Source organism: Coffea arabica, chromosome 3e (assembly GCF_036785885.1).
Source record: "Coffea arabica cultivar ET-39 chromosome 3e, Coffea Arabica ET-39 HiFi, whole genome shotgun sequence".
NCBI classification, from domain to species: domain Eukaryota; kingdom Viridiplantae; phylum Streptophyta; class Magnoliopsida; order Gentianales; family Rubiaceae; genus Coffea; species Coffea arabica.
In genome coordinates, this window is record NC_092315.1 from 4,200,507 (window position 1) to 4,221,188 (window position 20,682).

General features: G+C 36.8%; 3 protein-coding genes and 1 long non-coding RNA gene across 6 annotated transcripts; 3 read left to right on the forward strand and 1 right to left on the reverse strand.

Moving 5' to 3' along the window:
* Positions 1–1,035: 1,035 nt before the first annotated feature.
* On the forward strand, positions 1,036–5,438 carry LOC140003818 (calcium-transporting ATPase 12, plasma membrane-type-like). 2 transcript variants are annotated; one of them, XM_072084459.1, is made up of 3 exons: positions 1,036–1,136; positions 1,887–3,113; positions 3,584–5,438. In XM_072084459.1, exons 2-3 carry the CDS (start codon positions 1,902–1,904, stop codon positions 5,303–5,305), a joined length of 2,934 nt encoding a protein of 977 aa, XP_071940560.1. In that variant the 5' UTR covers positions 1,036–1,136; positions 1,887–1,901; the 3' UTR covers positions 5,306–5,438. The 2 variants fall into 2 exon arrangements, with proteins under 2 accessions (XP_071940560.1, XP_071940559.1); XM_072084458.1 differs by lacking the exon at positions 1,036–1,136 and having other exon boundaries at positions 1,181–3,113.
* Positions 5,439–6,755: 1,317 nt separating this feature from the next.
* Positions 6,756–7,496, forward strand: LOC113734889 (uncharacterized). The gene is made up of 3 exons (XR_011842183.1): positions 6,756–6,997; positions 7,270–7,332; positions 7,435–7,496. It is a non-coding gene; the product is annotated as an uncharacterized lncRNA (long non-coding RNA).
* Positions 7,497–8,105: 609 nt separating this feature from the next.
* On the reverse strand, positions 8,106–14,312 carry LOC140038888 (ureidoglycolate hydrolase-like). Of its 2 annotated transcripts, XM_072084460.1 has the most exons (12): positions 13,950–14,312; positions 13,102–13,187; positions 12,691–12,765; positions 11,647–11,775; positions 10,472–10,558; positions 10,174–10,373; positions 9,975–10,077; positions 9,400–9,491; positions 9,067–9,129; positions 8,641–8,881; positions 8,399–8,439; positions 8,106–8,308 (listed from the first exon to the last, which is right to left on the reverse strand). In XM_072084460.1, exons 1-12 carry the CDS (start codon positions 14,160–14,162, stop codon positions 8,211–8,213), a joined length of 1,428 nt encoding a protein of 475 aa, XP_071940561.1. In that variant the 5' UTR covers positions 14,163–14,312; the 3' UTR covers positions 8,106–8,210. The 2 variants fall into 2 exon arrangements, with proteins under 2 accessions (XP_071940561.1, XP_071940562.1); XM_072084461.1 differs by lacking the exon at positions 12,691–12,765 and having other exon boundaries at positions 13,950–14,302.
* Positions 14,313–17,134: 2,822 nt separating this feature from the next.
* On the forward strand, positions 17,135–19,635 carry LOC113734229 (DNA repair protein XRCC4). The gene is made up of 5 exons (XM_027260640.2): positions 17,135–17,398; positions 17,502–17,644; positions 18,098–18,226; positions 18,365–18,487; positions 19,209–19,635. Exons 1-5 carry the CDS (start codon positions 17,233–17,235, stop codon positions 19,446–19,448), a joined length of 801 nt encoding a protein of 266 aa, XP_027116441.2. The 5' UTR covers positions 17,135–17,232; the 3' UTR covers positions 19,449–19,635.
* The last annotated feature ends 1,047 nt before the right edge of the window (positions 19,636–20,682 follow it).

Genomic DNA, 20,682 nt, shown 5'->3' on the forward strand with positions numbered 1-20,682 from the left:
ATTATGGGTCCAAGCGAGCACCATTCTAGAAATTGTAGAAAACTTTTAAAGAAATCTTATTTACATTTTTATTTTTTGTGAATCGCACTTCCATTATCATTATAAAAATCATATAATTATTATTTATTAGATTATATGATAAAATAAATAATAATAGTGTAAATAACAAAAGAATAGAGTGCAAATAACATTTTTCAAACTTTTTTTTTTAAATTGCTCATAATACACTTTTCATGGACATCATGAAGTTTGTGGTGTAGATCTTTAAGTCAAGAATCTTGTGGATTAATAGTTGATAAACCAATATAAAATGTTAAAACGACTGGGCAAAGGTTTCGTTCCCTATCTCACATACAAATGAGTTTTTTTTTTTCTTTTGAAATGATAGATCTCAAATCAGAACCACTTACCTACAATCCCCTTTCTCTTTACCCACCGTAATCCAACCTTCATCCATACAAAAATGCTAATAATATAAGGGTTTTGACTTCTAGTGGAGGAGTACATATTTTGAACATTTATTATTCACTAATGAGTAGCTGTAATCTATTTGGTCAGAGCCTTAGAGGTTAATCCACATATTATCCAATTCCAAATGATATGCCACTCGAAAAGAATGATACTACTTGTCACTCATCTGACACCACAAGCTTATGTTCTTTGCTTCATGCTCTGTGGCATTCAAATCCAGAATGTAAATTACGACTCTATGTTTCTGAATGATAAAAGTCAAATGTATGTCTCTTTCATGTCCTATGGCGTTTTAATCCAGGGTGTTAGATGATGTAAATTATGTATGATCTTTGAGATTTATTTTTTCCTCGTGTCTTGAGAGTCAAGTCACATAAAATATGCTATATAATCTAGATGACTAAGTTTACACATTCAAACCGCCCAAAGTCACAAAGTCTTCTTATGTTACTTAAGAAAAATATAAAATGCCAAAGAGGAGATTTAAAAAAGAAAAAAAAGACGACTTCAAACATTGACATGACAAAAAACTAAGTAGCATGACCACTACTCTTTTGGGCATCCAATCCCTATAAAAATCTATCCACTTTCCTTCTCATATTATTGATTAATTGCTAATTCTCATGTTCTCCTAGCTTGCTGGTTGCCAGCAATCTTTGATCAAGGTACACATCATATTCTTTTCCTTCCACTAATATTGGAATCGTTTTTTTCCCACTTAAATACTAATAGTTAAACTTCTTGTTTGGAAAAGTCGCTCAAATGATTTGCTTTGTTTTGAATCTTTTGATGCATGTGTAAGCAATATCCTGAGAAAGTTTCCCCCACCATTATATCAATCTCCTTCAAGATGTAACAAACCTTTTCTCTCAATCTCTCAAAACTGGGTGCATATCCATATTTTTACCCCCCTTAGAAATATGCAGAAAGCCTCTTTCCAAAAGATATAGTAAGTGTTTCGAAGGGTTGTATCGGATATTAAAACCATTTGTAAGGTGGTTTTAATTACCACTAATCACAACTCTTCAAAATGAAATTATCCATTTAACAACATTTGGAGATGTCCGAAGCATGTCTACGTAGCAATTATTTATTCTGCCCAAAGTGCGACATCTAGGACTTGACTCCTCTCTTCTTCAATGAATTCTCTCTCCATTTTTAGTAGTGCGAATCTAGATGTACTTCATTTATTAACAAGAATTCATGAGGGAGAGGAGCCAAATCCCACATCCAAAGTATGTTCTGGCTATGGTTCGGACAGTCAAACATCTAGTTGACTTCCTGGCAAAATATATTTGCAAGCTACTTTAAACAATATTTGATTGATGTCGAGAAGAATGAACGAAGAAAGAAGTGTAACAAATAAAAAGTGATAATAATTTGATTAGTTCCATACGATAAACCGTGTGATGCAGGTTTTGCTAGAAACAATGTCAGGAAATTCTGATGAGTCCACAATTTCCACGGTTATGGATATCGAACCGGCTCGTTTTGCTAATTTTGACCCATCAAGCATCACTACACTGGTTAGAACAAGAAACAGGAGGTTGCTACAAGATCTTGGAGGGTTAGATGCAATAATTAGAGCCCTGGAAACAGATACAGAAAATGGTATTCGTGGCGACAGCAGAGATATTGATGCCCGAAGAAATATCTTCAGCTCCAATTCGAATCAGCTTCAGGAAAGAAATCTTGTCAAGTGCTTCTGTGTTTGTGCAGTAAAAGCAATCAAAGACCCCTTGATCATCATCGTAGTAGTTTTTACGGTCCTTTCTCTTGGTTTTGGCATAAAAAAAGATGGTCTAGAATGGATATGGCCAGAAGGGGTGATCAAACTCCTGGCTATTTTCACAGTTGTGATTGTCTCAGCTGGAACTAATTTCTGGCCTATTACTCAATGCCACGATTCCTCAGGGACCAGCAGCTATACCCCTCAGGTAGATGTTGTGAGAGCCGGTGAATGGACCAAAATCCCAATATCAAGCGTTGTGGTGGGAGATATTGTTTTCCTGAAACCTGGGGATCAAGTTCCAGGTGATGCATTGTTCATAGATGGGAGCTCATTACACCTGGAGAACTTAATCAATGTTAATGGAAGATCAGAGTGCGTGGAAGTTGGACATGAGAACAAGAATCCCTTTTTGTTCTCGGGTAGTATGGTAGTTGATGGCTATGCTAGGATTGTTGTTACGGCAGATGGGAAAAACAAAAGAAACCATCAACAAGTGATATGGATGGAGGGAAAGCATGCAGACGAGTTATTGAACCTTACCACTGTAGTTGGTAAGTTAGGTCAAGCAGTTGCCTTCGCAACATTTTTCTTGTTTTTGTGTCGTTTCTTTGCTGGAAATGTTTACCATGATGACAAGAAGGGAAATAAGGCCTTATTAGGTGACGAAAAGGTGGAGATTTGGGATCATTTGCTTGCTTTTGTGGGAATCCTAGCAGCTCCTGCTTTGATTGCTCTGACATCAGGGCTGGAAGGTTTGGTTTTGGCTGTAAAAATCACTCTAGCATATTCCCTGAGGAAGTTGATGCATGCCAAAGTTCTAGTTAGAAAGCCTTCTCTGTGTCATTCAGTTGCTTCAGTTGACACCATCTGTTTAAATAAAACTGGAACATTGACGGCATACTTCGCAGAGGTAACGTGGTTTCTCATTCATTATCCATCATGACTTTGTACAATAATTGATGATAGGGCTAGTTTCGCTTTGCAGCTCTACTTTGTATCTAAAACTTCTATTTTTAGACACTTCTGCTACCTAGTCTCCCTGATTTGTCTTACTCTTACTTAAGTCCTATTGATAATAACTTGAGCAAGTTAGCAGAATAGAGAAGATCGTGCAGACAATTTCACTAATGCTATTGTTTTTTGGGTGGAAGTGGTTCCTTTCTGGGGGAGGGGTGCTCAATGTTTCTCATATATTAGTAGCTTGACTTAAAAAGTAGCCATAAATAGATTATGGAGATCGTTTTCTGGAATACTTCACAAATCTTATGTGTAACTTCACAAATCTTAAGAGTAAATATTTTGTCTGTTTTCGTTTGAATCCTTGCAATATTCCAGCAACAAGTCAAAGACTAATATAATTTTTTCGTTTTCCAAAACTAGGTGAAAAAGTTCTGGCTGGGTCTAAGTTCCATTGAAGAAGCACCTCACAATCTGATTGCACCAAACGTTCTTGAATTACTGCATCAAGCCATCGGTTTAAACACAATTCAGCCTCGTTCTGCAAATTCTACATTTGCACCTCCAATATGTTCAACTGAAGCGGCGATTTCTGACTGGGCTGTTCGGCATTTCGGTATGGACAAAGAAAATCTGAGGCAAAGCTGCACAATTCTTGTCATTGAACCCTTCAACTCAACCAACAAAAGGAGTGGAGTCTTGATCAGCAAAAACAATGACAACACGATTCATGTGCACAGAAAAGGGGCAGCTGATGTGATTTTGCCAATGTGTTCTCATTACTATGAGACCACTGGCATTGTGAATGTGATTAATAAAACTACAAGAGCATTATTGGAGCAAATACTCGAAGGAATGACAAAAAATGGCTTTAGATGCATTGCGTTTGCCCACCGGAAGACATCGATAGAAGAGTACTTCAACTTCTCTAAGCAACAATTAACGTTATTAGGCCTTGTTGGGCTTAAAAATCCATTAAGGAATGGGGTTAAAAGAGTTGTAAAAGATTGTCAGCGAGCCGGGATAAACTTAAAATTGCTCACAGGAGACAACATTCTGACAGCAACAGTCGTAGCTTCTCGAAGTGGCATACTTGAGCCTGATAACCAGCCTGGAGAAATAATTGAAGGAGAAGAGTTTCGAAACTACACTTCAGAAGAAAGAATCGAGAAACTGGATACTATTCGTGTTGTGGCAGGAGCTACTCCTTTTGATAAGTTCCTTATGGTTCAATCCTTGAAAAAGAAAGGCAATGTGGTTGCATATCTAGGCCGAGGATTGGGGGATGTTCAAGCATTAAGAGAAGCAGATGTTGGACTGTGTTTTGGAACTCAGGGTGGCACAGAAATCCTCAAGGCATGCTCAAATATTGTAATCCAGAAGAAAGATTTGTCCATTGTTTTTGACATTTTGAGATGGGGAAGGGGATTCTATGTTAGCATCCAAATATATACTCAATTCCTCATCACAGCAACTCTTGTTGATCTGGTGGTGGACTTTGTGATGTCCATTTTTCCTAGTGATCCCCCGGATTTTGATGCTATGGCAGTCATTTCTTCAGGTAAAATACCATATCCAGTTTTTCAACTTCTGTGGGTCAAGCTAATTCTGGGATTCTTTGCTGCTATTTCTCTGATAATTAAACAGCCCTCTGAAGAGCTCATGTCCAAGCCACCGAGGGATCGGGACGAACCATTGATGAATGATGTTATGCAAAGAAGCATAAGTGCACAGGCGATATATCAGATTGCAGTATTGCTGGCCATCCATTTTAAAGGCCAATCAATTCTGAAAGTTAATGTGAATGAGAAGAATACTCTGATCTTCACGACCTATGTTCTGTGCCAAGTTTCCACAGTGGTCAATGCCAGGCTTTTTGAAGAGAAGAAAATTTTTCAGGAGATGCACAACAAGAAATGCTTCTGGGGAATCATAGGCTTCATCGTTCTCCTCCATGGAATGTTGGTAGAAGTTTTGAAGAACCTTGCAGGTACTGCTCGGTTGGATTCTAGGCAATGGGGCATATGTTTCTTGATTGCCGCTGCATCTACTCCAATCAGCGGGCTGCTTAAGTATGCAACTGCCATGAGGATACCATTTCTGACCAATGTCAGAGGAACAAATCCGAAGGCCAAAATCGATTAGTCGTATGGCTGAAGTTTGATTGAAGCTGGTTAGTTGTACAAATGTAGGTTCTGTACATGTGTTTATAAGCTCTGATTGTCTTTTTGATAATTGATAAATCTGCGTCATTCAAAAAATGAGCATAATTCCTCTACTTTGCATCTTCTACTTTCCTTTCTTGGGCTGTACAAATTGTTGCATGTGATCTAGTATACCTCAATGCAAGGAGCTTAATGATGAACAAAATTTAGTTGTCATGTCAATTGCTTAGATGAACATAATACGTCAAATTCATAAGAAATTTAACAAAAGAAGCAAACTAAAACAAACAGCACGAAACAGCAGTTTCCTTCAATTATTCAATGGACAACACACAAATCATACTGAAAATTTCAATGGGCTCAAGTGTTGAAACAGAGATGGTTTTATACCCATATTTATGTAATTTAAGATTGGAATGTTGATAAATCCTGCTGCTGATCATATATTAGTCATCTAGCTAGCACAAAAGAAAGCTCAGGGATGAAATGTAGAATATTTCAAGTTGTACCTTTATTTATTTTTTTGGGGCAAATTTTCAAGTTGTGCTACTAATTACTTGAAATTTTGCAAAGGAAACAACTGCATGAAATGATGCCGTTTGGAAATTCAACTGCCAATTGAAATGACCCAATGATGATCATCCACGAGTCAAGTTTGTAGTCCAAGACAACCCCTTTGTTTCCGGGCTATTTATGTGCAGGCATGCTTTCCTTTTTGGGTCTGATAATCTTACATAAAAGATATACACAGAGAGTAAGCAAAGACAGAGGGATCCGGAGTGTGTAAGGAAGAGAGGAAAATTGTGGACAATTTCTTGCCATTTTTTCGCCAATGACTGACACCACCAAAAACATCTCCACAACAATGGAGAATAATACTGCTACCAAATCTAATGAGAATAACAGTACTAAGGATCAGAATCAGAAGAAGAACAGGATTCAAGTGTCCAATACCAAGAGGCCCCTCTTCTTCTACCTTAATCTCGCCAAGGTTTTTTTTTTGTTGCTTTCCCTTTCATTGAAATATTCTTTTCTATGTTGTTTTCACCATTGTGTTCTATTTGCATGCATGAACGCAACACCATGTACCATTTTTTTCGTATCTTGGTTCTCTCAGTTCTATTAATTGGGACAAAGATCTTTGTTTCGTGAATGTATAATGTGAGTTGTTTACCATCATTGATGTGATCTTGCTTTCTTGGTCCATTTTTTCGTTTACTATATATTTCTTGATATTATGAAATCCTTTTTCTGTGTCATGAGTAATCGTTTTCTATGTGATACTTGTATGCTTTTCTGAGTCTAAAATTGGTGATCTTCCTTTCGTTTTGAAGGGCTTTCGAGTAAAAGAAGAAACATAAGCCCATTCCCTTTCATTTCTCTTCCTCTTGTTACAGATATTAATTGCTCTGCAATCCCACTAAAGGTGTTTGATAAACTTTTTTAAGCAATCCCACAAAAGATTTTAATCCTTGATGCAGCCATTGTTTTCCGTTTAATCTTATTGGGCAAACGCTCATTTTCCCATTACACTGGATGTATTATTAATGAAGAACATTAGCATTGCTTTCGTTGAAAAGAAATTCTACAAATTCATACATTTGTTGATTCAAATTTTTGCAGAGATACCTGAAGCAGCATGATGAGGTTGAGCTTTCTGCCTTGGGAATGGGTATGTATTATCTATCTACTTCCCTTTTACTTAAATCTTCAGTTAATTTACATCATCAATCAGAAAAAACATGCTTTTATTAAGAACATAAACTCAAAAATAAGGAATCACTACACTACACGGTTTCATTTGGTTTTGGTGTCTCAGATGAAAATTTAATTATCAGGAAATAAATTTCCAGAGTTAGATTAATACTGTATCCTATGCACCATACTAATATTAGACAGGAATAATTGCGAAACCCTGTGTTTATCTGTACATGGCTACTGCAGCAATCCCCACTGTTGTCATAATTGCTGAGATTTTGAAGAGAAACGGATTAGCTACCAACCAAAGTACGTAAGAGGCTCTGTCCCAACTCTGTGCAGTAGATGATGATCTGATCTTTTTAGTCGTATGTAATCTTTGATCTTCTGTGTCTTATCATTGTAAAACAGAGGTTATGATATCTACGGTGGGCAGCAATGCTGAATCAAATGGTCGCTTTGTTAGAAAGGCCAGGGTTAGTATGTCTCTTCATAGCAGACAATAGAGTGAATTTTTTTTGGAAAAAATGTTTTTTTTTTGTTTGCCAATGATGACATATCTCTTTTCATGTGCTGACAGATTGAAATAGTATTGGAGAAGGCCAAGAATGCAGAAACCTAAGACTGCTGTTGACGACAAATTTCTAAAAGAAAAGGATGAAAAAAAACAAGTCCTTTGCTATTGTAGCGTAGGATATTTAATCTTAGGTTGTAGATTGGTAGGTAGCTTATTTAAGTCCAACTGCTGTTTAATTGCTCAATCTGTATGGAAGGGGAAGTTATTTGTTGGAAGCATATCCCAATTGGATGGATAGACTTAGAATTATATCCCCAACCCCTCAACCCATTGTTCACATCAAACTTAATCCAGTGGCTTACTTGTCCTATAATTTTACTTTCTCTACATCAAGTTTCCATTCTGAGATCTCTAGCTATTGATTTAGAAGCTTGAAGCTCAAAAGCCTGGAAATGGAAGTAGAAAAAGAAAATGCTTTGCTGCTACTGCCTTGATGTCTTAAATCATCATGTGCCAGTTTTGACTGATTAATGTGTCTTGATGGAAGTTGAAAAAGGAAATGATATGCACAAGAAATATTACATTATTCCAAGATTTCAAGTATTAGATGCCATATATACTTCAGATACACTTTAATTGATGCCAGAAGACGAAACTACAGCTGAAGACATCAAGAGAGGGACAATTTGGCTAGCGTTAGTGCTAAAACTTTGACCCCATCAGCAATGTGGTCGATGGTTGCAAATTCTTCAGGCTTGTGACTATAGCCTGCAAAGAAATAAAGAGGAGAGAGATGATATTGGACAGGATGCAAAGGAATACTGCGGTATCAGCTACTGACAGGAAGAAAAGGCCTACCTTTATAACATGGTATAAATATCATTCCCATTGGACTTACTCTGCAAGAGTAACATTTATGTTAACTAATGCTTGCAGCAATCAACAAAAGTGAAATTTTCAACTTCAGTTTTGGCACGACAGCAAGATATTGAAGTAAAGATGACTAAATCAGTCTATAATCCAGTCAATCTTTTGCATTTGTAACTACGAATCAAATCTAATTTTTGTAACTTTGATGCTTGCTAAGGTTTTGCGGTTACCTCCCCATGAACAGTGAATCATGATATGCTCTACTAATCATCTTCTTGTATGTCAACTTCAGCTCTTGGCTTGCTGATTCTGCTGCCTTAATTATTAACTCATCAGAAAGGGCAGGGGGATCTTGATTCACAATTTTGTATTCTGACAGCTTCACACCGCGCCTTTTAGATATATTTAAAGCAGATTCATAAATTTTATCAATGACAGAATTTCTCCGTTCTTCATCAATGTCACGTGTATCTGCAAAACCAGTTATTTAAGTAAATAGAGCTATTCATCTTTCATTTTCTTTTCCATTATTTCCTATACATTTAGGAGGAATCGTGCTAGTCAGCAACAGCATCCAGAAATACTAATATCCAGAAAAAGCAAATAATAGTTTATGGCCTGAAACTGGCTCCCATTACTTTCATCAAGGAGCTTACCTATTTCCAGGTGTGATTTGCTTGGAATGCTGTTAATTGCTCCAGGATGAAGCTCCAGAATACCTTTTGAAACATAAGCAATGTAGTAAGAATTTAAATTGACACGTAGAACCAAAGACCTTTTTGGTTTTCTAAGAGGAAGATTTAGTATACATGGGATTTCTATGCGTTGATTGCAGTAAGAAACGGAAGGAGCCAACTGCTCTATTTCAATTAGGCTAAATTTACAAAAAGTTTCTCATGCTTGCTGATGAAAATTCTTGGCTGTCAAAACAAGAAATAGCACAGAGGACCTTCCCTCTTGCTGACCAAAAAAATAAAATACAGGCTTACCAACTGTCCCAACAGTATCAATAGAGCCAGACTCCAAGACATGTTTCTCCACAGCAAGTGCCAGCTCTGCAGCAGCCAGTCCTGCATCATTCCTGCTCCAAATAGTTCGTAGAAGGAACCATGAGGAAAATAAAGGAACAAGAGAATGTAATAGCAAACATGCGAAAGAAAAGGGAAAGCATGAATTGCACTAAAACCTTCGACCAGAAAAAGCTTCTCTTGTCGATGCTACATGTAAAATCTCAAAGACAGACAACAATCTTACCATTCACTTCAAGAAATGGCAGTTGGAAATTACTAAGACCAGTAAAGCAAAGTGACACTAACTTAAATTCTTTCTGAGATTGAAAGAGGACAATAAAATGACTACCCTCACAGGTCAAGTCGATGCAATCTAATTCGTAAATCTCATCTCCAGGATGAGCCAAGTTTCACTTCCCATTCACTTCTTGTCCACAATGTTATCCAATAATTTTTGTACAGCTATACTACATAGCACAAGGATGTTTATTTAAGAGAAACATGCCAGGTACCAGAATGGAAAACCCAGGCCACTTTGGGTCAAGTCTATATACCTTTTTGGCATCAGAACAGCTCCTGCATGCCCCCCAGTGCCCTCAAAGTCCACTTTGATACTTGCAGGAGCAGCAATAGCAGTCACAATACCAATAGATGTTGCTAAAATCATCATGAAACAGACAAAGAGATCAGGAAGATATTTCTCCTTCATTCAAGTTAATAGTATGAGAAAGAAGAATATGTGAACCAGGTTACCTTCTTCTTCAAGAATAGGACCTTGCTCTATATGCAATTCTACAAAAGCAGAATAGCTTCCCTTCACCAGAAAGACAGTGGATAACTTCTCCACATTCATGTAACCTGCAGATTTTGCTGCATCAAAGAAGGAAACATTTTGACCATCAACTGTCTTTTCAAGCTGTTGTGCAAGTTCCTTGCTTCGTGCCAATAAACGGCTGCAAATTTTAGATATATTAGAAACCCTAAGCTAGGAGCTTCATAACACTTCAAGGTTTGCAAAATCTGTAGCGTTGGAACTGAATTCTGTTCTAACCTTCCTAAACAGCCGATTCCAAATCTTGTAGGCTCTTCTGAAGTAAACATAATCACGTCCAACGACCTTTTAGGTTTAAAGCTAGAGCTGTAAAAGCCAACCAATAAACAGCAAAACTTAGACAAAAGCAGCCAATGGACATTGGATCAGCAGAAAACACAAATAGATTTCCAACAGCCAAAAGCAGTAAAGGTAAAGATGTGACATCTTTTCACAAGAATGCCAGCAAGATACGTGTTCTTAGCATAATATATGTGGCCATATGGTCTTACTACAAACCAACACCCAAATTTTGGCACTCCAAAGCAGTTACATGATCTAAAACTTCCATATACCATGACCTCGTTCTGTTATCACAACATCTATTGCAAACTTCGTAAGGTACTCCCCTGCAACCAACTCAGGTATACTACTTTGCAATCAGCTAACAGTTTTGACCTTATTAAACTCGGTCCTATTCAATAATACATGATCAGCTGAACCAATCCTGGGAAAATCTTGGAACTCATGCAACAAGAATTCTGCATTCAAGCATGAACATTCCATTTAGATAAGTTTCTAGTAAAGCCATTGCTGTTTTTCTGGTTCCTCTGTTCTTTTGTCATTAACAGAGACAATGAAAGTTCCCCAAAGCAGACATACATACAACAAATCTTTATTATGATATGGCCAATGCTTATAATTCATGTTCCTCAAAAAATTCGCATAAAAGCTAAGACCACGTCAGAAAACTTAAAAATCCAGCATTCTGGGAGATTTCATGATTTAAGCTTTACTTAGGAGATACTATTTTGTGCATTTGCACCGTTTTCTAAATTTTCATAATAGAGGTTGGATCCATTTTTGATTTTTTTGAAATTATTTTCAGCAGCGGATGGGTGGGACTTAAGAAGAGGGGGGGGGGGCAGAGGGGATTTGAACCCAGGACCTCCAATGCCTAGGACCTCAACCTATAAAGGATGGATCCTTGGCAATGCTTTAATTGAAGAAAAGAATACAAAGGACTTGACATTTCCTTACACATAACTTTTAGCCAACACCTGCCAATAAATCAAAAGCAAGCCAAAGATGTACTGATACAGCCAAGTATAGAGATCTTGAAATTTGGGCCATGTTACAGTTTAAGAACACAAGAGAGCTAACAAGAGTCAGTCAAGCCAATTTAGTCTGCATACCGCTTTAGAACATTGATGGCTTCTATTGCACCCAACACGCCAACCACCCCATCATATTTCCCAGAATATGGTATTGCATCAGTATGAGAACCTGTTGAAACTGGAGCAAGCTCAGGTTCGGAACCAGTCCTAAAAAAATCAAATGCCAATTTGGGTAAAGTACATACATAACAAGCAGAAGAGAATGAACAAGGGATTATTACAAAAGCAATTTTCAATCAGGTTAAAATTTTTTTACATTAACAACCAACGTCATTCTGCAAAATTGAGAATTCTTCTTCTTAAATCATCACTTCACCCTATAAATATGAAGTTTGGAGTTGATGATGCTTAAAGTTCAAATTTTGGAACTTAACATCACCAATATAATTTCAATTATACAATTTTTGAAGTGATTTCATCTTTTATTGTTTTAAATATTGTCAGTGCCAACTATTCTTTCTTATGGACCATAATTCACCAAATACTCACAGATAATCTTTTTAAATAGTTCAAAAGTTATTCAATCACTTTTTGAATTTTCAGTACCTTCTCTTAAAAAAAAAAGTTACAAAAAGAGATCAATTGGAAACAAATGTCTCTTTCAACATTACAAATGGTAAAAGGGATTCCAGAAGTTTGCTTTTCGCATCGATAATACCATTTTATCCTACAGCTCAGAATGAGGAAAAAGTGGAAGAAATGTATGGCTGTAGTTGTACAAGGATTTACTTCAACTTTGGATTTGCCTAAAAGGCGTACAAAAGTAAACATCAATGCACAGGAAAGACAATGATGAAAGATGATGACAAAAGAATTGAGACCTGTAATGTCTAATATCTAAAAGCATTTCCCACAAAGTGAGATATGTATTGTCTGACTTTTCTATAAACTAATGAAACTAACCCATGCGTTGGCTATGCAATAAAGCAAGATTTTGAAAAGACAAGGTATTAGCTCTACACTTCACAATCATCCAATTGAGTCCTCATGCATAACATTGGTCTATTGACTGAGATGTTCTCCTGTAAATGGGATTACCAGGAGAACAAAGTTGTAACTCACCACCGACCAAAGATGTTCCCAATAGCATCCTCCCTGACAGAAAGACCTGAGGCTTCCATAAGGTTTTTAATATACCTGCATGGCCAAATAACTATGTTATATTCTGGCAGTCAACCACCTTTTCTATGAATGGCAAGAGGCAGACAAGAGAGGTAGACAAGACAATTCTAGAGACTCGTTCCGCTATACTCTACAATCTCAGTTTTACCTTACATGAAAGGAGGTCACAGAAAAATATACGTCGACAGACAAACAGGTTCGTGAGAGAGTAAGACAAGGCATTGGAAAATACACTTATCAAACAATCAATCATTTAAGAAGCAATAGATGTTCAATTAAGGAGATCACCTCAAGCTGTAGTGTTTAACTGTTAATTGCAATCAAAATGGCCAGATAAGCTTCTGATTTTACCTTCTTGATAATACATCCTTCTCACTGTACAGGATCCTAGTAACCGATGGTGCAGGTGAATCCGAGAAACTTGAAAGCTCATCAATCTAAAAAAAAAAAAAACAGAAGTGTATTGTAAATTCTATTTCTCTCAGAAACAACCAAGCACATGTGCACGGCTATGCTTGCATTACGAATCTAACATAGGGAAGTCAGGATACTGATGACAATAGGCAATTACCAATTCCTTGGTTTTTGCAAGAAATAGCAGAAAGAATCAAAATTCAAACATTTACAGATGATCCACATAACTCAAGCTAAGAAAAACTCCATCTTTCACTTTTCATATAACATCCATCAGAACCGCTTGATTCCAAATTGAGTGCCACCACTAAAACATCTACTGCACATAGTCAGACATACACGTGAATGCACTAGCACCTAAGATTACAGATACATCGCTTTTGGTTTGCAAAAATGAAGCAAAGCATCTTACATCCTTCAAAATTCAATCTTTATCCTACATAAGCAGTCAAACAAGTATCGCCTTTATCATACATAAAACAGCAGTTCAAAAGAAAAAAAAAATTTCTAGCGTATTACTTACTGTACACTTTCAGAAACAGATTTTGCATAAAAGCTAAATAAGAAAATAAGAATATAACTTTACCCGGATTGAGAATCCTTTGTGGATATCAAAGGGACTCCAGTTTTAGCATTAAAAAAAAAAAACAGAATCCAGTCGGATATCATTGATGAACTAAAGTTTACAAAAAACCCACAAGTCAAATACAATCTTTGCAAAACTTAGAACAACTCAGAAGACAAAAAATGATTGAAATTTCGTATCTGGGATTTCTTGTACATACCTGCTTCTGCAGAGTTTCAGCGTCCACTGAGAGTGAAGATAGGGAGTTTAAGAAGTGGGATTCGTGAATTGGGTAGCCAGAGAACTCCTCCATGGTCTTGATTGTAGGGTCATCTTCATTTCTGTGAGCTAAATTTACAGGGCAATTTGAGATGAAATATACTGAAAGAACAAGAAGAGTGTAGATAGAGAATCTCATAGCCATGATTTTCATGGTATGTTTGTTATCCGTGGATTCCTAGACTGCTGTGTATAGTGTCATCTGGCTTGGACGTATTTATCATGCTTGATACATAGTGGAGTGCTTTTAGGATTTGTATTTTAGCGTGCAGTTTGAGCTGCTCTGCAACGAAAAAAGGAAACACAAATGTTCAGATTGTGGAGTAACACGTCAGAAGCCACATGAACGGCATAGTGTCTTTTCCCCGCAAACGGATCTTCTATCTCACACCCTGTGCCACTCTGTGCCACTTTTTATTATATTGTTATTTCTCTTTCATAAACATTATGTTTTAATTCTTTTTTGTTTCTTTAAGATCCAATAACTATTAATTAAGTAAAAAATAAATACAACAGCTTCAAAAAAGTAATATATAATAGAAAAATAAAAAATACGGCAGAAAATGCATAAAAAATGAGATTTTTTATGCATTTTGATTTTTTTGAGTTTGTTAAATTTTGTGTATTACTCAATTAATAGTTATTAGATCTTAAGAAAACAAAAAAGTATTAAAACATGATGTTTATGAAGGAGAAATAGCAATATAATAAAAAATGGGACAGAGAATGACACAAGATGTGGGACAGAAGATCCGTTGCTGCGCTTTTCCCCCTTACAAAAAAGAAAAGATAAAATGAGTAGGTGCTTGCTGGGAGAGTGGACACGGGGCCGACCGAGTGTCAGAAAATCGGGTGGATTTTGTGTAAAATACATAAGATGTAATTTTATATGTATATGATATAATTTATTTTTAACAATATGTAATTATAAAATAAAATTTTATGAGTCACACGCATAATGCAAAAAGCAATGTATAAGATGCGCTCTCAATCTTATATATATATATTAGTAATCAAATCGTGACAATGAATCTTCAAGAACGATTGCTTTCTGCGATCGTTTCTGTCCTCCTTCCCGATAGAGGGACAAGTAAGGTTAGGTTCTAGTATTTGAACTTGTAGTTTCCTTGTGGATAGAGCTGTTAATCGAACCGGGCAGCTCGCGAGCCGAGCTCGACCCGGCTCGATAAGGGCTCGACTCGGCTCGTTTATTGAGAGAAACGAGCCGAGCTCGAGTTTAACTTGATGCTTGTTTAATAGACGAGCCGAGCTATGCTCGGCTCGTTTAAGCTCGATAGGCTCGAATAGTAGGGGTATTAGTGTCATTTCATTATGTATTTGATACTCTACAAGCTCGATAGGCTCGAGTTCGAACTCGAAATTGCTTGAATAGTAAGGGTATTAGCGTCATTTTAATTGTGTATTTGATATTCTACAGGCTCGACAAGCTCGAGTTCGAGCTCGATAAGCTCGACTCGATTTTGAACTCGAGTTCGAGCTCGAGCTCGAGTTTTCTACCGAGCACATCGAGTCGATCTCGAATAGTTTGTGAAGCTCGAATTACTAATCGAGCGAGCTCGAGTTGGCTCGATTAGGGGTTCGAGTCGAGCTCGATTATCACATGCTCGAGCTCGACTCGGCTCGTTAACAGCACTACTTGTGGACCGATTAGAAAACAACACTAACTAGGTGGTAACAAGGCCTTGTTAGCATGTATGGTAAGACTACTGTACAGAGCCATCAATCAATCCCATAAATTAAAAGTCTAGGCCAAAAAATGTCGTTATCTATAAGAGTCATTATTATTATCAAGTTCATTATCCTATGCCCTTTGCAATTAACTATGAATTTTTTTTCTAATGAGTAGTATTCGTTGGACAATCATTACGACATTGAAATCACATCTAATAAACCGTGTGTAAGTGTACATATTGATAATTATTATTATCTTATCTTGTGTTTATATACTTTTTTCTATTTAACTTTATATTTTTTTTAAAAAATATCAACACGTGAATTCCATCTTAACAACGGTAAATCCACTAACTATTTATTACCAGTTTCATTATTATATTGGGGTTTAACATATACATGATGACTTTGTTGGATGAATTTTGTGACATAGAAGTCTCAAGCAACAACATTCATGATGCAAGTGTAAAGTGTAAATGTAGAAGTGATGAATTACTGTTGGGGAATCCTAAGCAAAATTTGAGATTTGAAAGCCGGCACCGGTCCTGGGTTCCGCGTTCTTAGCACCGGTATTTGGTTTCGATTCCGAAGCTGGACAGCCTGGGGTATCTTCCTGAAGATCGGTGGGGCCCGCTCTCCTCAGGGTTAGGGAACTAATCGGGTGTAAGCCCGAATACCCCTAACTGAAAAAAAAAAAAAAAAAGCCGGCACCACCTACCCCGCCTGCTGCTTTACTACTCTTTATATTCCTAGATAGATAAAGTAGGAGTGGCAATAATTCACTACTAATTTGTAAACAACTAACAAAAATGGGAATAGGAGTTGGCGGCTGAACGGGCGACGGTCGGCATCAGGGACAAGAACTCGCTTTCATCTGTCCAGCAAGGAACAAAAAATTTAAACATGTATAACGGCTGAATAAAATCTCATCAAATACAATTGTATGAAATTTTTGTCCTTGTGGACTTACTCAATTCAGAGCGATAGCGTTAAGGTAAACTCATATTGAATCTTTTTTCTAATAAACATTTCTTGTTGAAAAATCGTTAGAGAGGACCAATTTCTTGCCTTTCCTTCGTTTCAAGCTAGAGTGTACTTTTTTTTTTTTTTTTGTCAACACAAGGGTGTCCGGATCAATTCTTACGAGACCCGATTAATCTCCTGTGATCCGGAAGAGGAGGCCCCACTCCACACCGAACACGTTAACAGCGGGACTCGAAACCTGGACAAGTCAGGATGACCGCCATACCCTAAAGAGGGGGAGCGGACCGTTCGAGCTATCCCGTAGAGGTGATGACCACTGGACCAAATTTGTAGAGTCTACATCCTTTCAAAAATTGTAAAATTATAATTTGACTCCATTTCTATTCCTTGACTAGAGTACTAAAAAAATATAAATAGAAAAGTACTATATCTTAAAGTCAAAATTCCTTTTTTTTTTCTTTTACGCAAATTGCAAACGGTTTATAATAAGGCGGGAAGTCCTTCTTTGCTCCGAGAAAGCTTCACCGAGACACTTCCCTCAAGTTCCAATGGATGACTCCCCCAGACACACTTGCCTGAAGCTAGAAATCCCAACCCGAAGCAATGATTCGGAGCCCCGAGAGGCCTCCGAATCCATCTTCGTCAAAGGCACATGGTACTCCGCCCGCTTCTACCTCGCCATCACCGACGGCCGCGACGCCTGGATTTGCATCGGTAATTAGTATGAAAATGATCAATTAGTCCTGCAATATCAAGTTTAATTTATCATTAATTGCAGCGATTTTTTTTTGTTTTGGTTTTCGTTGAATGATTAAAGCATCGGAGGAGGAGGTGAAAGAGAGGGCGTCTCAGTGGGACCAACCGGTGTCGGAGTACATTGATTTAGCTGAGAAATACTTGGGGCTTCAACATCCCGGCTCCGTTTATGGCTTCTCGGACGCTGGTAGCGGGTTCAAAAGGGTCCGTTTTTATTCGTTTAGTTAAAATTACTATCTGAGATTACAAGTCTATTAACTTATATAAGGCCCTTTGCTCAATGATGTGAAATTGTTTGTGAAAATTGAGAGTTTTGTACTTGAAACTTAAACTTGGGGAGGACTTTAATTGGGGGTTTTTTTTAATGCATTTTAACTGAAAGTTGAAATTTTTATCATTGCAAAAAAAAAAAAAGTGAAATCCCTTGTTAGATGATAATTAGTTGAAAATTCAGGGAAATTGTATGTATGGGATTAAAAGCTGGAATTTTTGTCCTGTTAGAATAACTTGCATAATCTGAAAAATGATACTCTAATGGTTTTTAATGAGAAAGACTAAAAATCTTTTGCTACTGCTGTCCTTTCTATTGTGTAGTATATAAATTTCTGCTAGTATTGAATTTTCGATGTTTATTTGTGTTTGTGATGTACTATGTAGTTAACATGGACATTTGAGAAGGAAGGGACGAAGCTGGAGTGGCGATGGAAGTGTCAACCATCACCAAATAGTCAGAAAACCACAGCAGATATCTTGGATTTTCTGATGGATGCAAATATACGGCTGAGTGTAAGATTCTTGTTATAGCCTAGTTGTCTTAACCAAGCTTACGACTTCTTGCTTTGTGGATAAAGCTGTGCGAAGGGTACCCCTTTGTAATTTTTTTCTGTTCCACTAACTATATGGTTCATGATCTTTTTGTAATAGGAGGAAGTTGTCAGGAAAACTGACTTATTTGAAAGGATAAAATTGGAAGCTGAAAAATGTTTAGCTCAAAGTGAGAAACTCAGTCTTGAGAAGGCAGAATTTGAAAATGAAATCTACGCAAAGGTTTGTTTCTAATCTAACCACCTTCGCTTTGTCCTTCCAGTTTTAAATTGGTGCTTGGTGCATGGATACTTGTGTGGTTATTCTTTTGCCTGTCATATCTGATAAGTTGCACCACACACGTTCCCCTTCATTCATTCTTGCCTTGAGAGTAACAATTATGAACAGATGACCTTCCTGCTGCCTTGCGTTCAGTATGGTAATAAATTTTTTTTCCCTTAGGAAGTTTATGCAAAGCAAATACTTGAGAAATAGTCAGAGAATGCTTATTTTAAGAAGGTAAAATCTGAAATGGTTTAAGAATAAACAAACAACGGTATTAATCGAAACTCTTTCTACATGTCCATTAACCAAAAGAGAATACTTATTCTAGATGCCATGTTCCCAGATGGCATTTGAATAGATACAGTTCACTTGTTTCCGTTGTCTATAGCAAACACAATCTGTGGGAGTCTGTATATTCTTCCACAAAAGCCATCCTTTTCATGTGACTGAGCAAAAATGAGGCCTGAAGCGATCCTGACCTCCTATAAATAGCTCATCCCAATTGTGTTAGGCTTTATTGGCAGTTACAAAGGAATGCAACATAGTTTGATTTCTTTCATTTTGCTGATTATGATTTGTGTATGATTACAAAAAGAAAAAAGCGCATGCATTTCTGTGTGATATGATCAGATGTTCCTAAAAAATGTTGGTGATGCTATAGCCTCTTTCTGTGTCACAGTTTCTGGGAGTTCTGAACTCAAAGAAAGGGAAACTCAGAGAGCTTCGTGATCGGCTCTCAAAACAGAAGATGGCTGAACCAGAAGAAGAGGAGGAACAATCGACTGACAAAACTGAGAGTTTTGATGAAAGAAGTGATGAAGACAAATCAGAGGAAGAGGCTGGGACTTCTAAGGATGCTCCCGCCAGTAAATCAGTCGCTGCTCCAGCCAGCAGGTCTCTTGGTAGAAAGAGGAAGTAGATGTGTATGTGACAAAATTCAGCATCCACCGCAAGTCTCCCTTTTCCCCCCTTCTCTTTTACGTGAGATATGTTTATCAGGAGACTGAAGCTCCTGTTGTAAATATTGCTCGAGGCATTTTCCAAGATTCAGTTGGTAAACCTCACAGTGATGACTTCATAACCAATTTTTCTACGTTAGTCTCTCATTGAATTGCGTTTGATCTTTACTATGCTATCAGCTGGAAAAAATCATTGCAAATTAGAGGATTTCCCGTCAAATATTGGATGTTGTAATCTTTCTTGCCGAGTAAATTACTGAGAACATGTTTTTGAACAGTCTAATGGGCCTCAATTCATGGAAACTGAAAATTTTACGGACTACGCTTATTTGGAAATTAGGTAAATTTGATCAATAGAATCATTATTGATTTTTCAAGATTCACTAGTTATGATCCATGAGGATTATAAAATCAATTGCACATAAGAATGACTTCATCTAGAGTCTGATCATTGAACATTTTAGAGCTTTCTAAAATATCTTCTTATATTAGTCTAACAACTCGTGCATGATTAAAATAAACATTTTTTGAACATTAAGAAATAAAAACAGTATCTGTGAGAATATAAATTTATAACAAATGTTTGGTATAATTCGCCACAATTTAATATATTAAACACCAAGTAATTTCCAATAGCAGTCAAAAAGTATTACTTAATAAATTTTTTTCGAGATATATTAAACTACGTGTTTTACAATTTATTCATATTTACACGGTAGACCAGTTGATGCACGTGGTTGCTCGGGTTTGGTAATAAGATGTGTTTTCCGAACTATAAATTATGAATGTAATGAGTTTAGGAAAAATCGTTCAAAATATTTATCACGTTTCATCGAAATTAATTTTTTCATCTTTTACTCTTAAAATAGTAATTTTATGTTTTAACAAAATTTTGTCCAAATTAAATTTTGTCCTTCACTTTTTGAAATATCCGATCGCTATCCCTAACTCCGCTGCACTTTTGGATTGCTTCATATTTCCTCAATTTTATTTGCTTACATCATCTTTACAATTTCCAATACACCTTTTTATCTTCCCAATATCTTTTTATCTCACATACATCACATCACAAAAAGTGCTACAGTAAAAATATCCCAAATAACTTACAATCCAAACAGACCCGACTCATTTTATTAGGAATTTAGGATTAGGATTAGTATTTAGCCCGTTTAAAAGATAGGATAGCCTTTTCCG

Excerpts from the sequence above, each read along its gene's own strand:
- LOC140038888 (XM_072084460.1), bottom strand. The coding sequence starts at position 14,162 with ATGAAAATCATGGCTATGAGATTCTCTATCTACACTCTTCTTGTTCTT. Across the intron at positions 10,078-10,173 it reads TCCTATTCTTGAAGAAGAAG|CAACATCTATTGGTATTGTG; the intron begins GTAACCTGGTTC and ends TGATGATTTTAG. Across the intron at positions 8,882-9,066 it reads CAAATCACACCTGGAAATAG|ATACACGTGACATTGATGAA; the intron begins GTAAGCTCCTTG and ends CTGGTTTTGCAG.
- LOC140003818 (XM_072084458.1), top strand. The coding sequence starts at position 1,881 with ATGCAGGTTTTGCTAGAAACAATGTCAGGAAATTCTGATGAGTCCACA. Across the intron at positions 3,114-3,583 it reads TGACGGCATACTTCGCAGAG|GTGAAAAAGTTCTGGCTGGG; the intron begins GTAACGTGGTTT and ends TTCCAAAACTAG.
- LOC113734229 (XM_027260640.2), top strand. The coding sequence starts at position 17,233 with ATGGATGACTCCCCCAGACACACTTGCCTGAAGCTAGAAATCCCAACC. Across the intron at positions 17,399-17,501 it reads CGACGCCTGGATTTGCATCG|CATCGGAGGAGGAGGTGAAA; the intron begins GTAATTAGTATG and ends GAATGATTAAAG. Across the intron at positions 18,227-18,364 it reads ATGCAAATATACGGCTGAGT|GAGGAAGTTGTCAGGAAAAC; the intron begins GTAAGATTCTTG and ends TTTTTGTAATAG.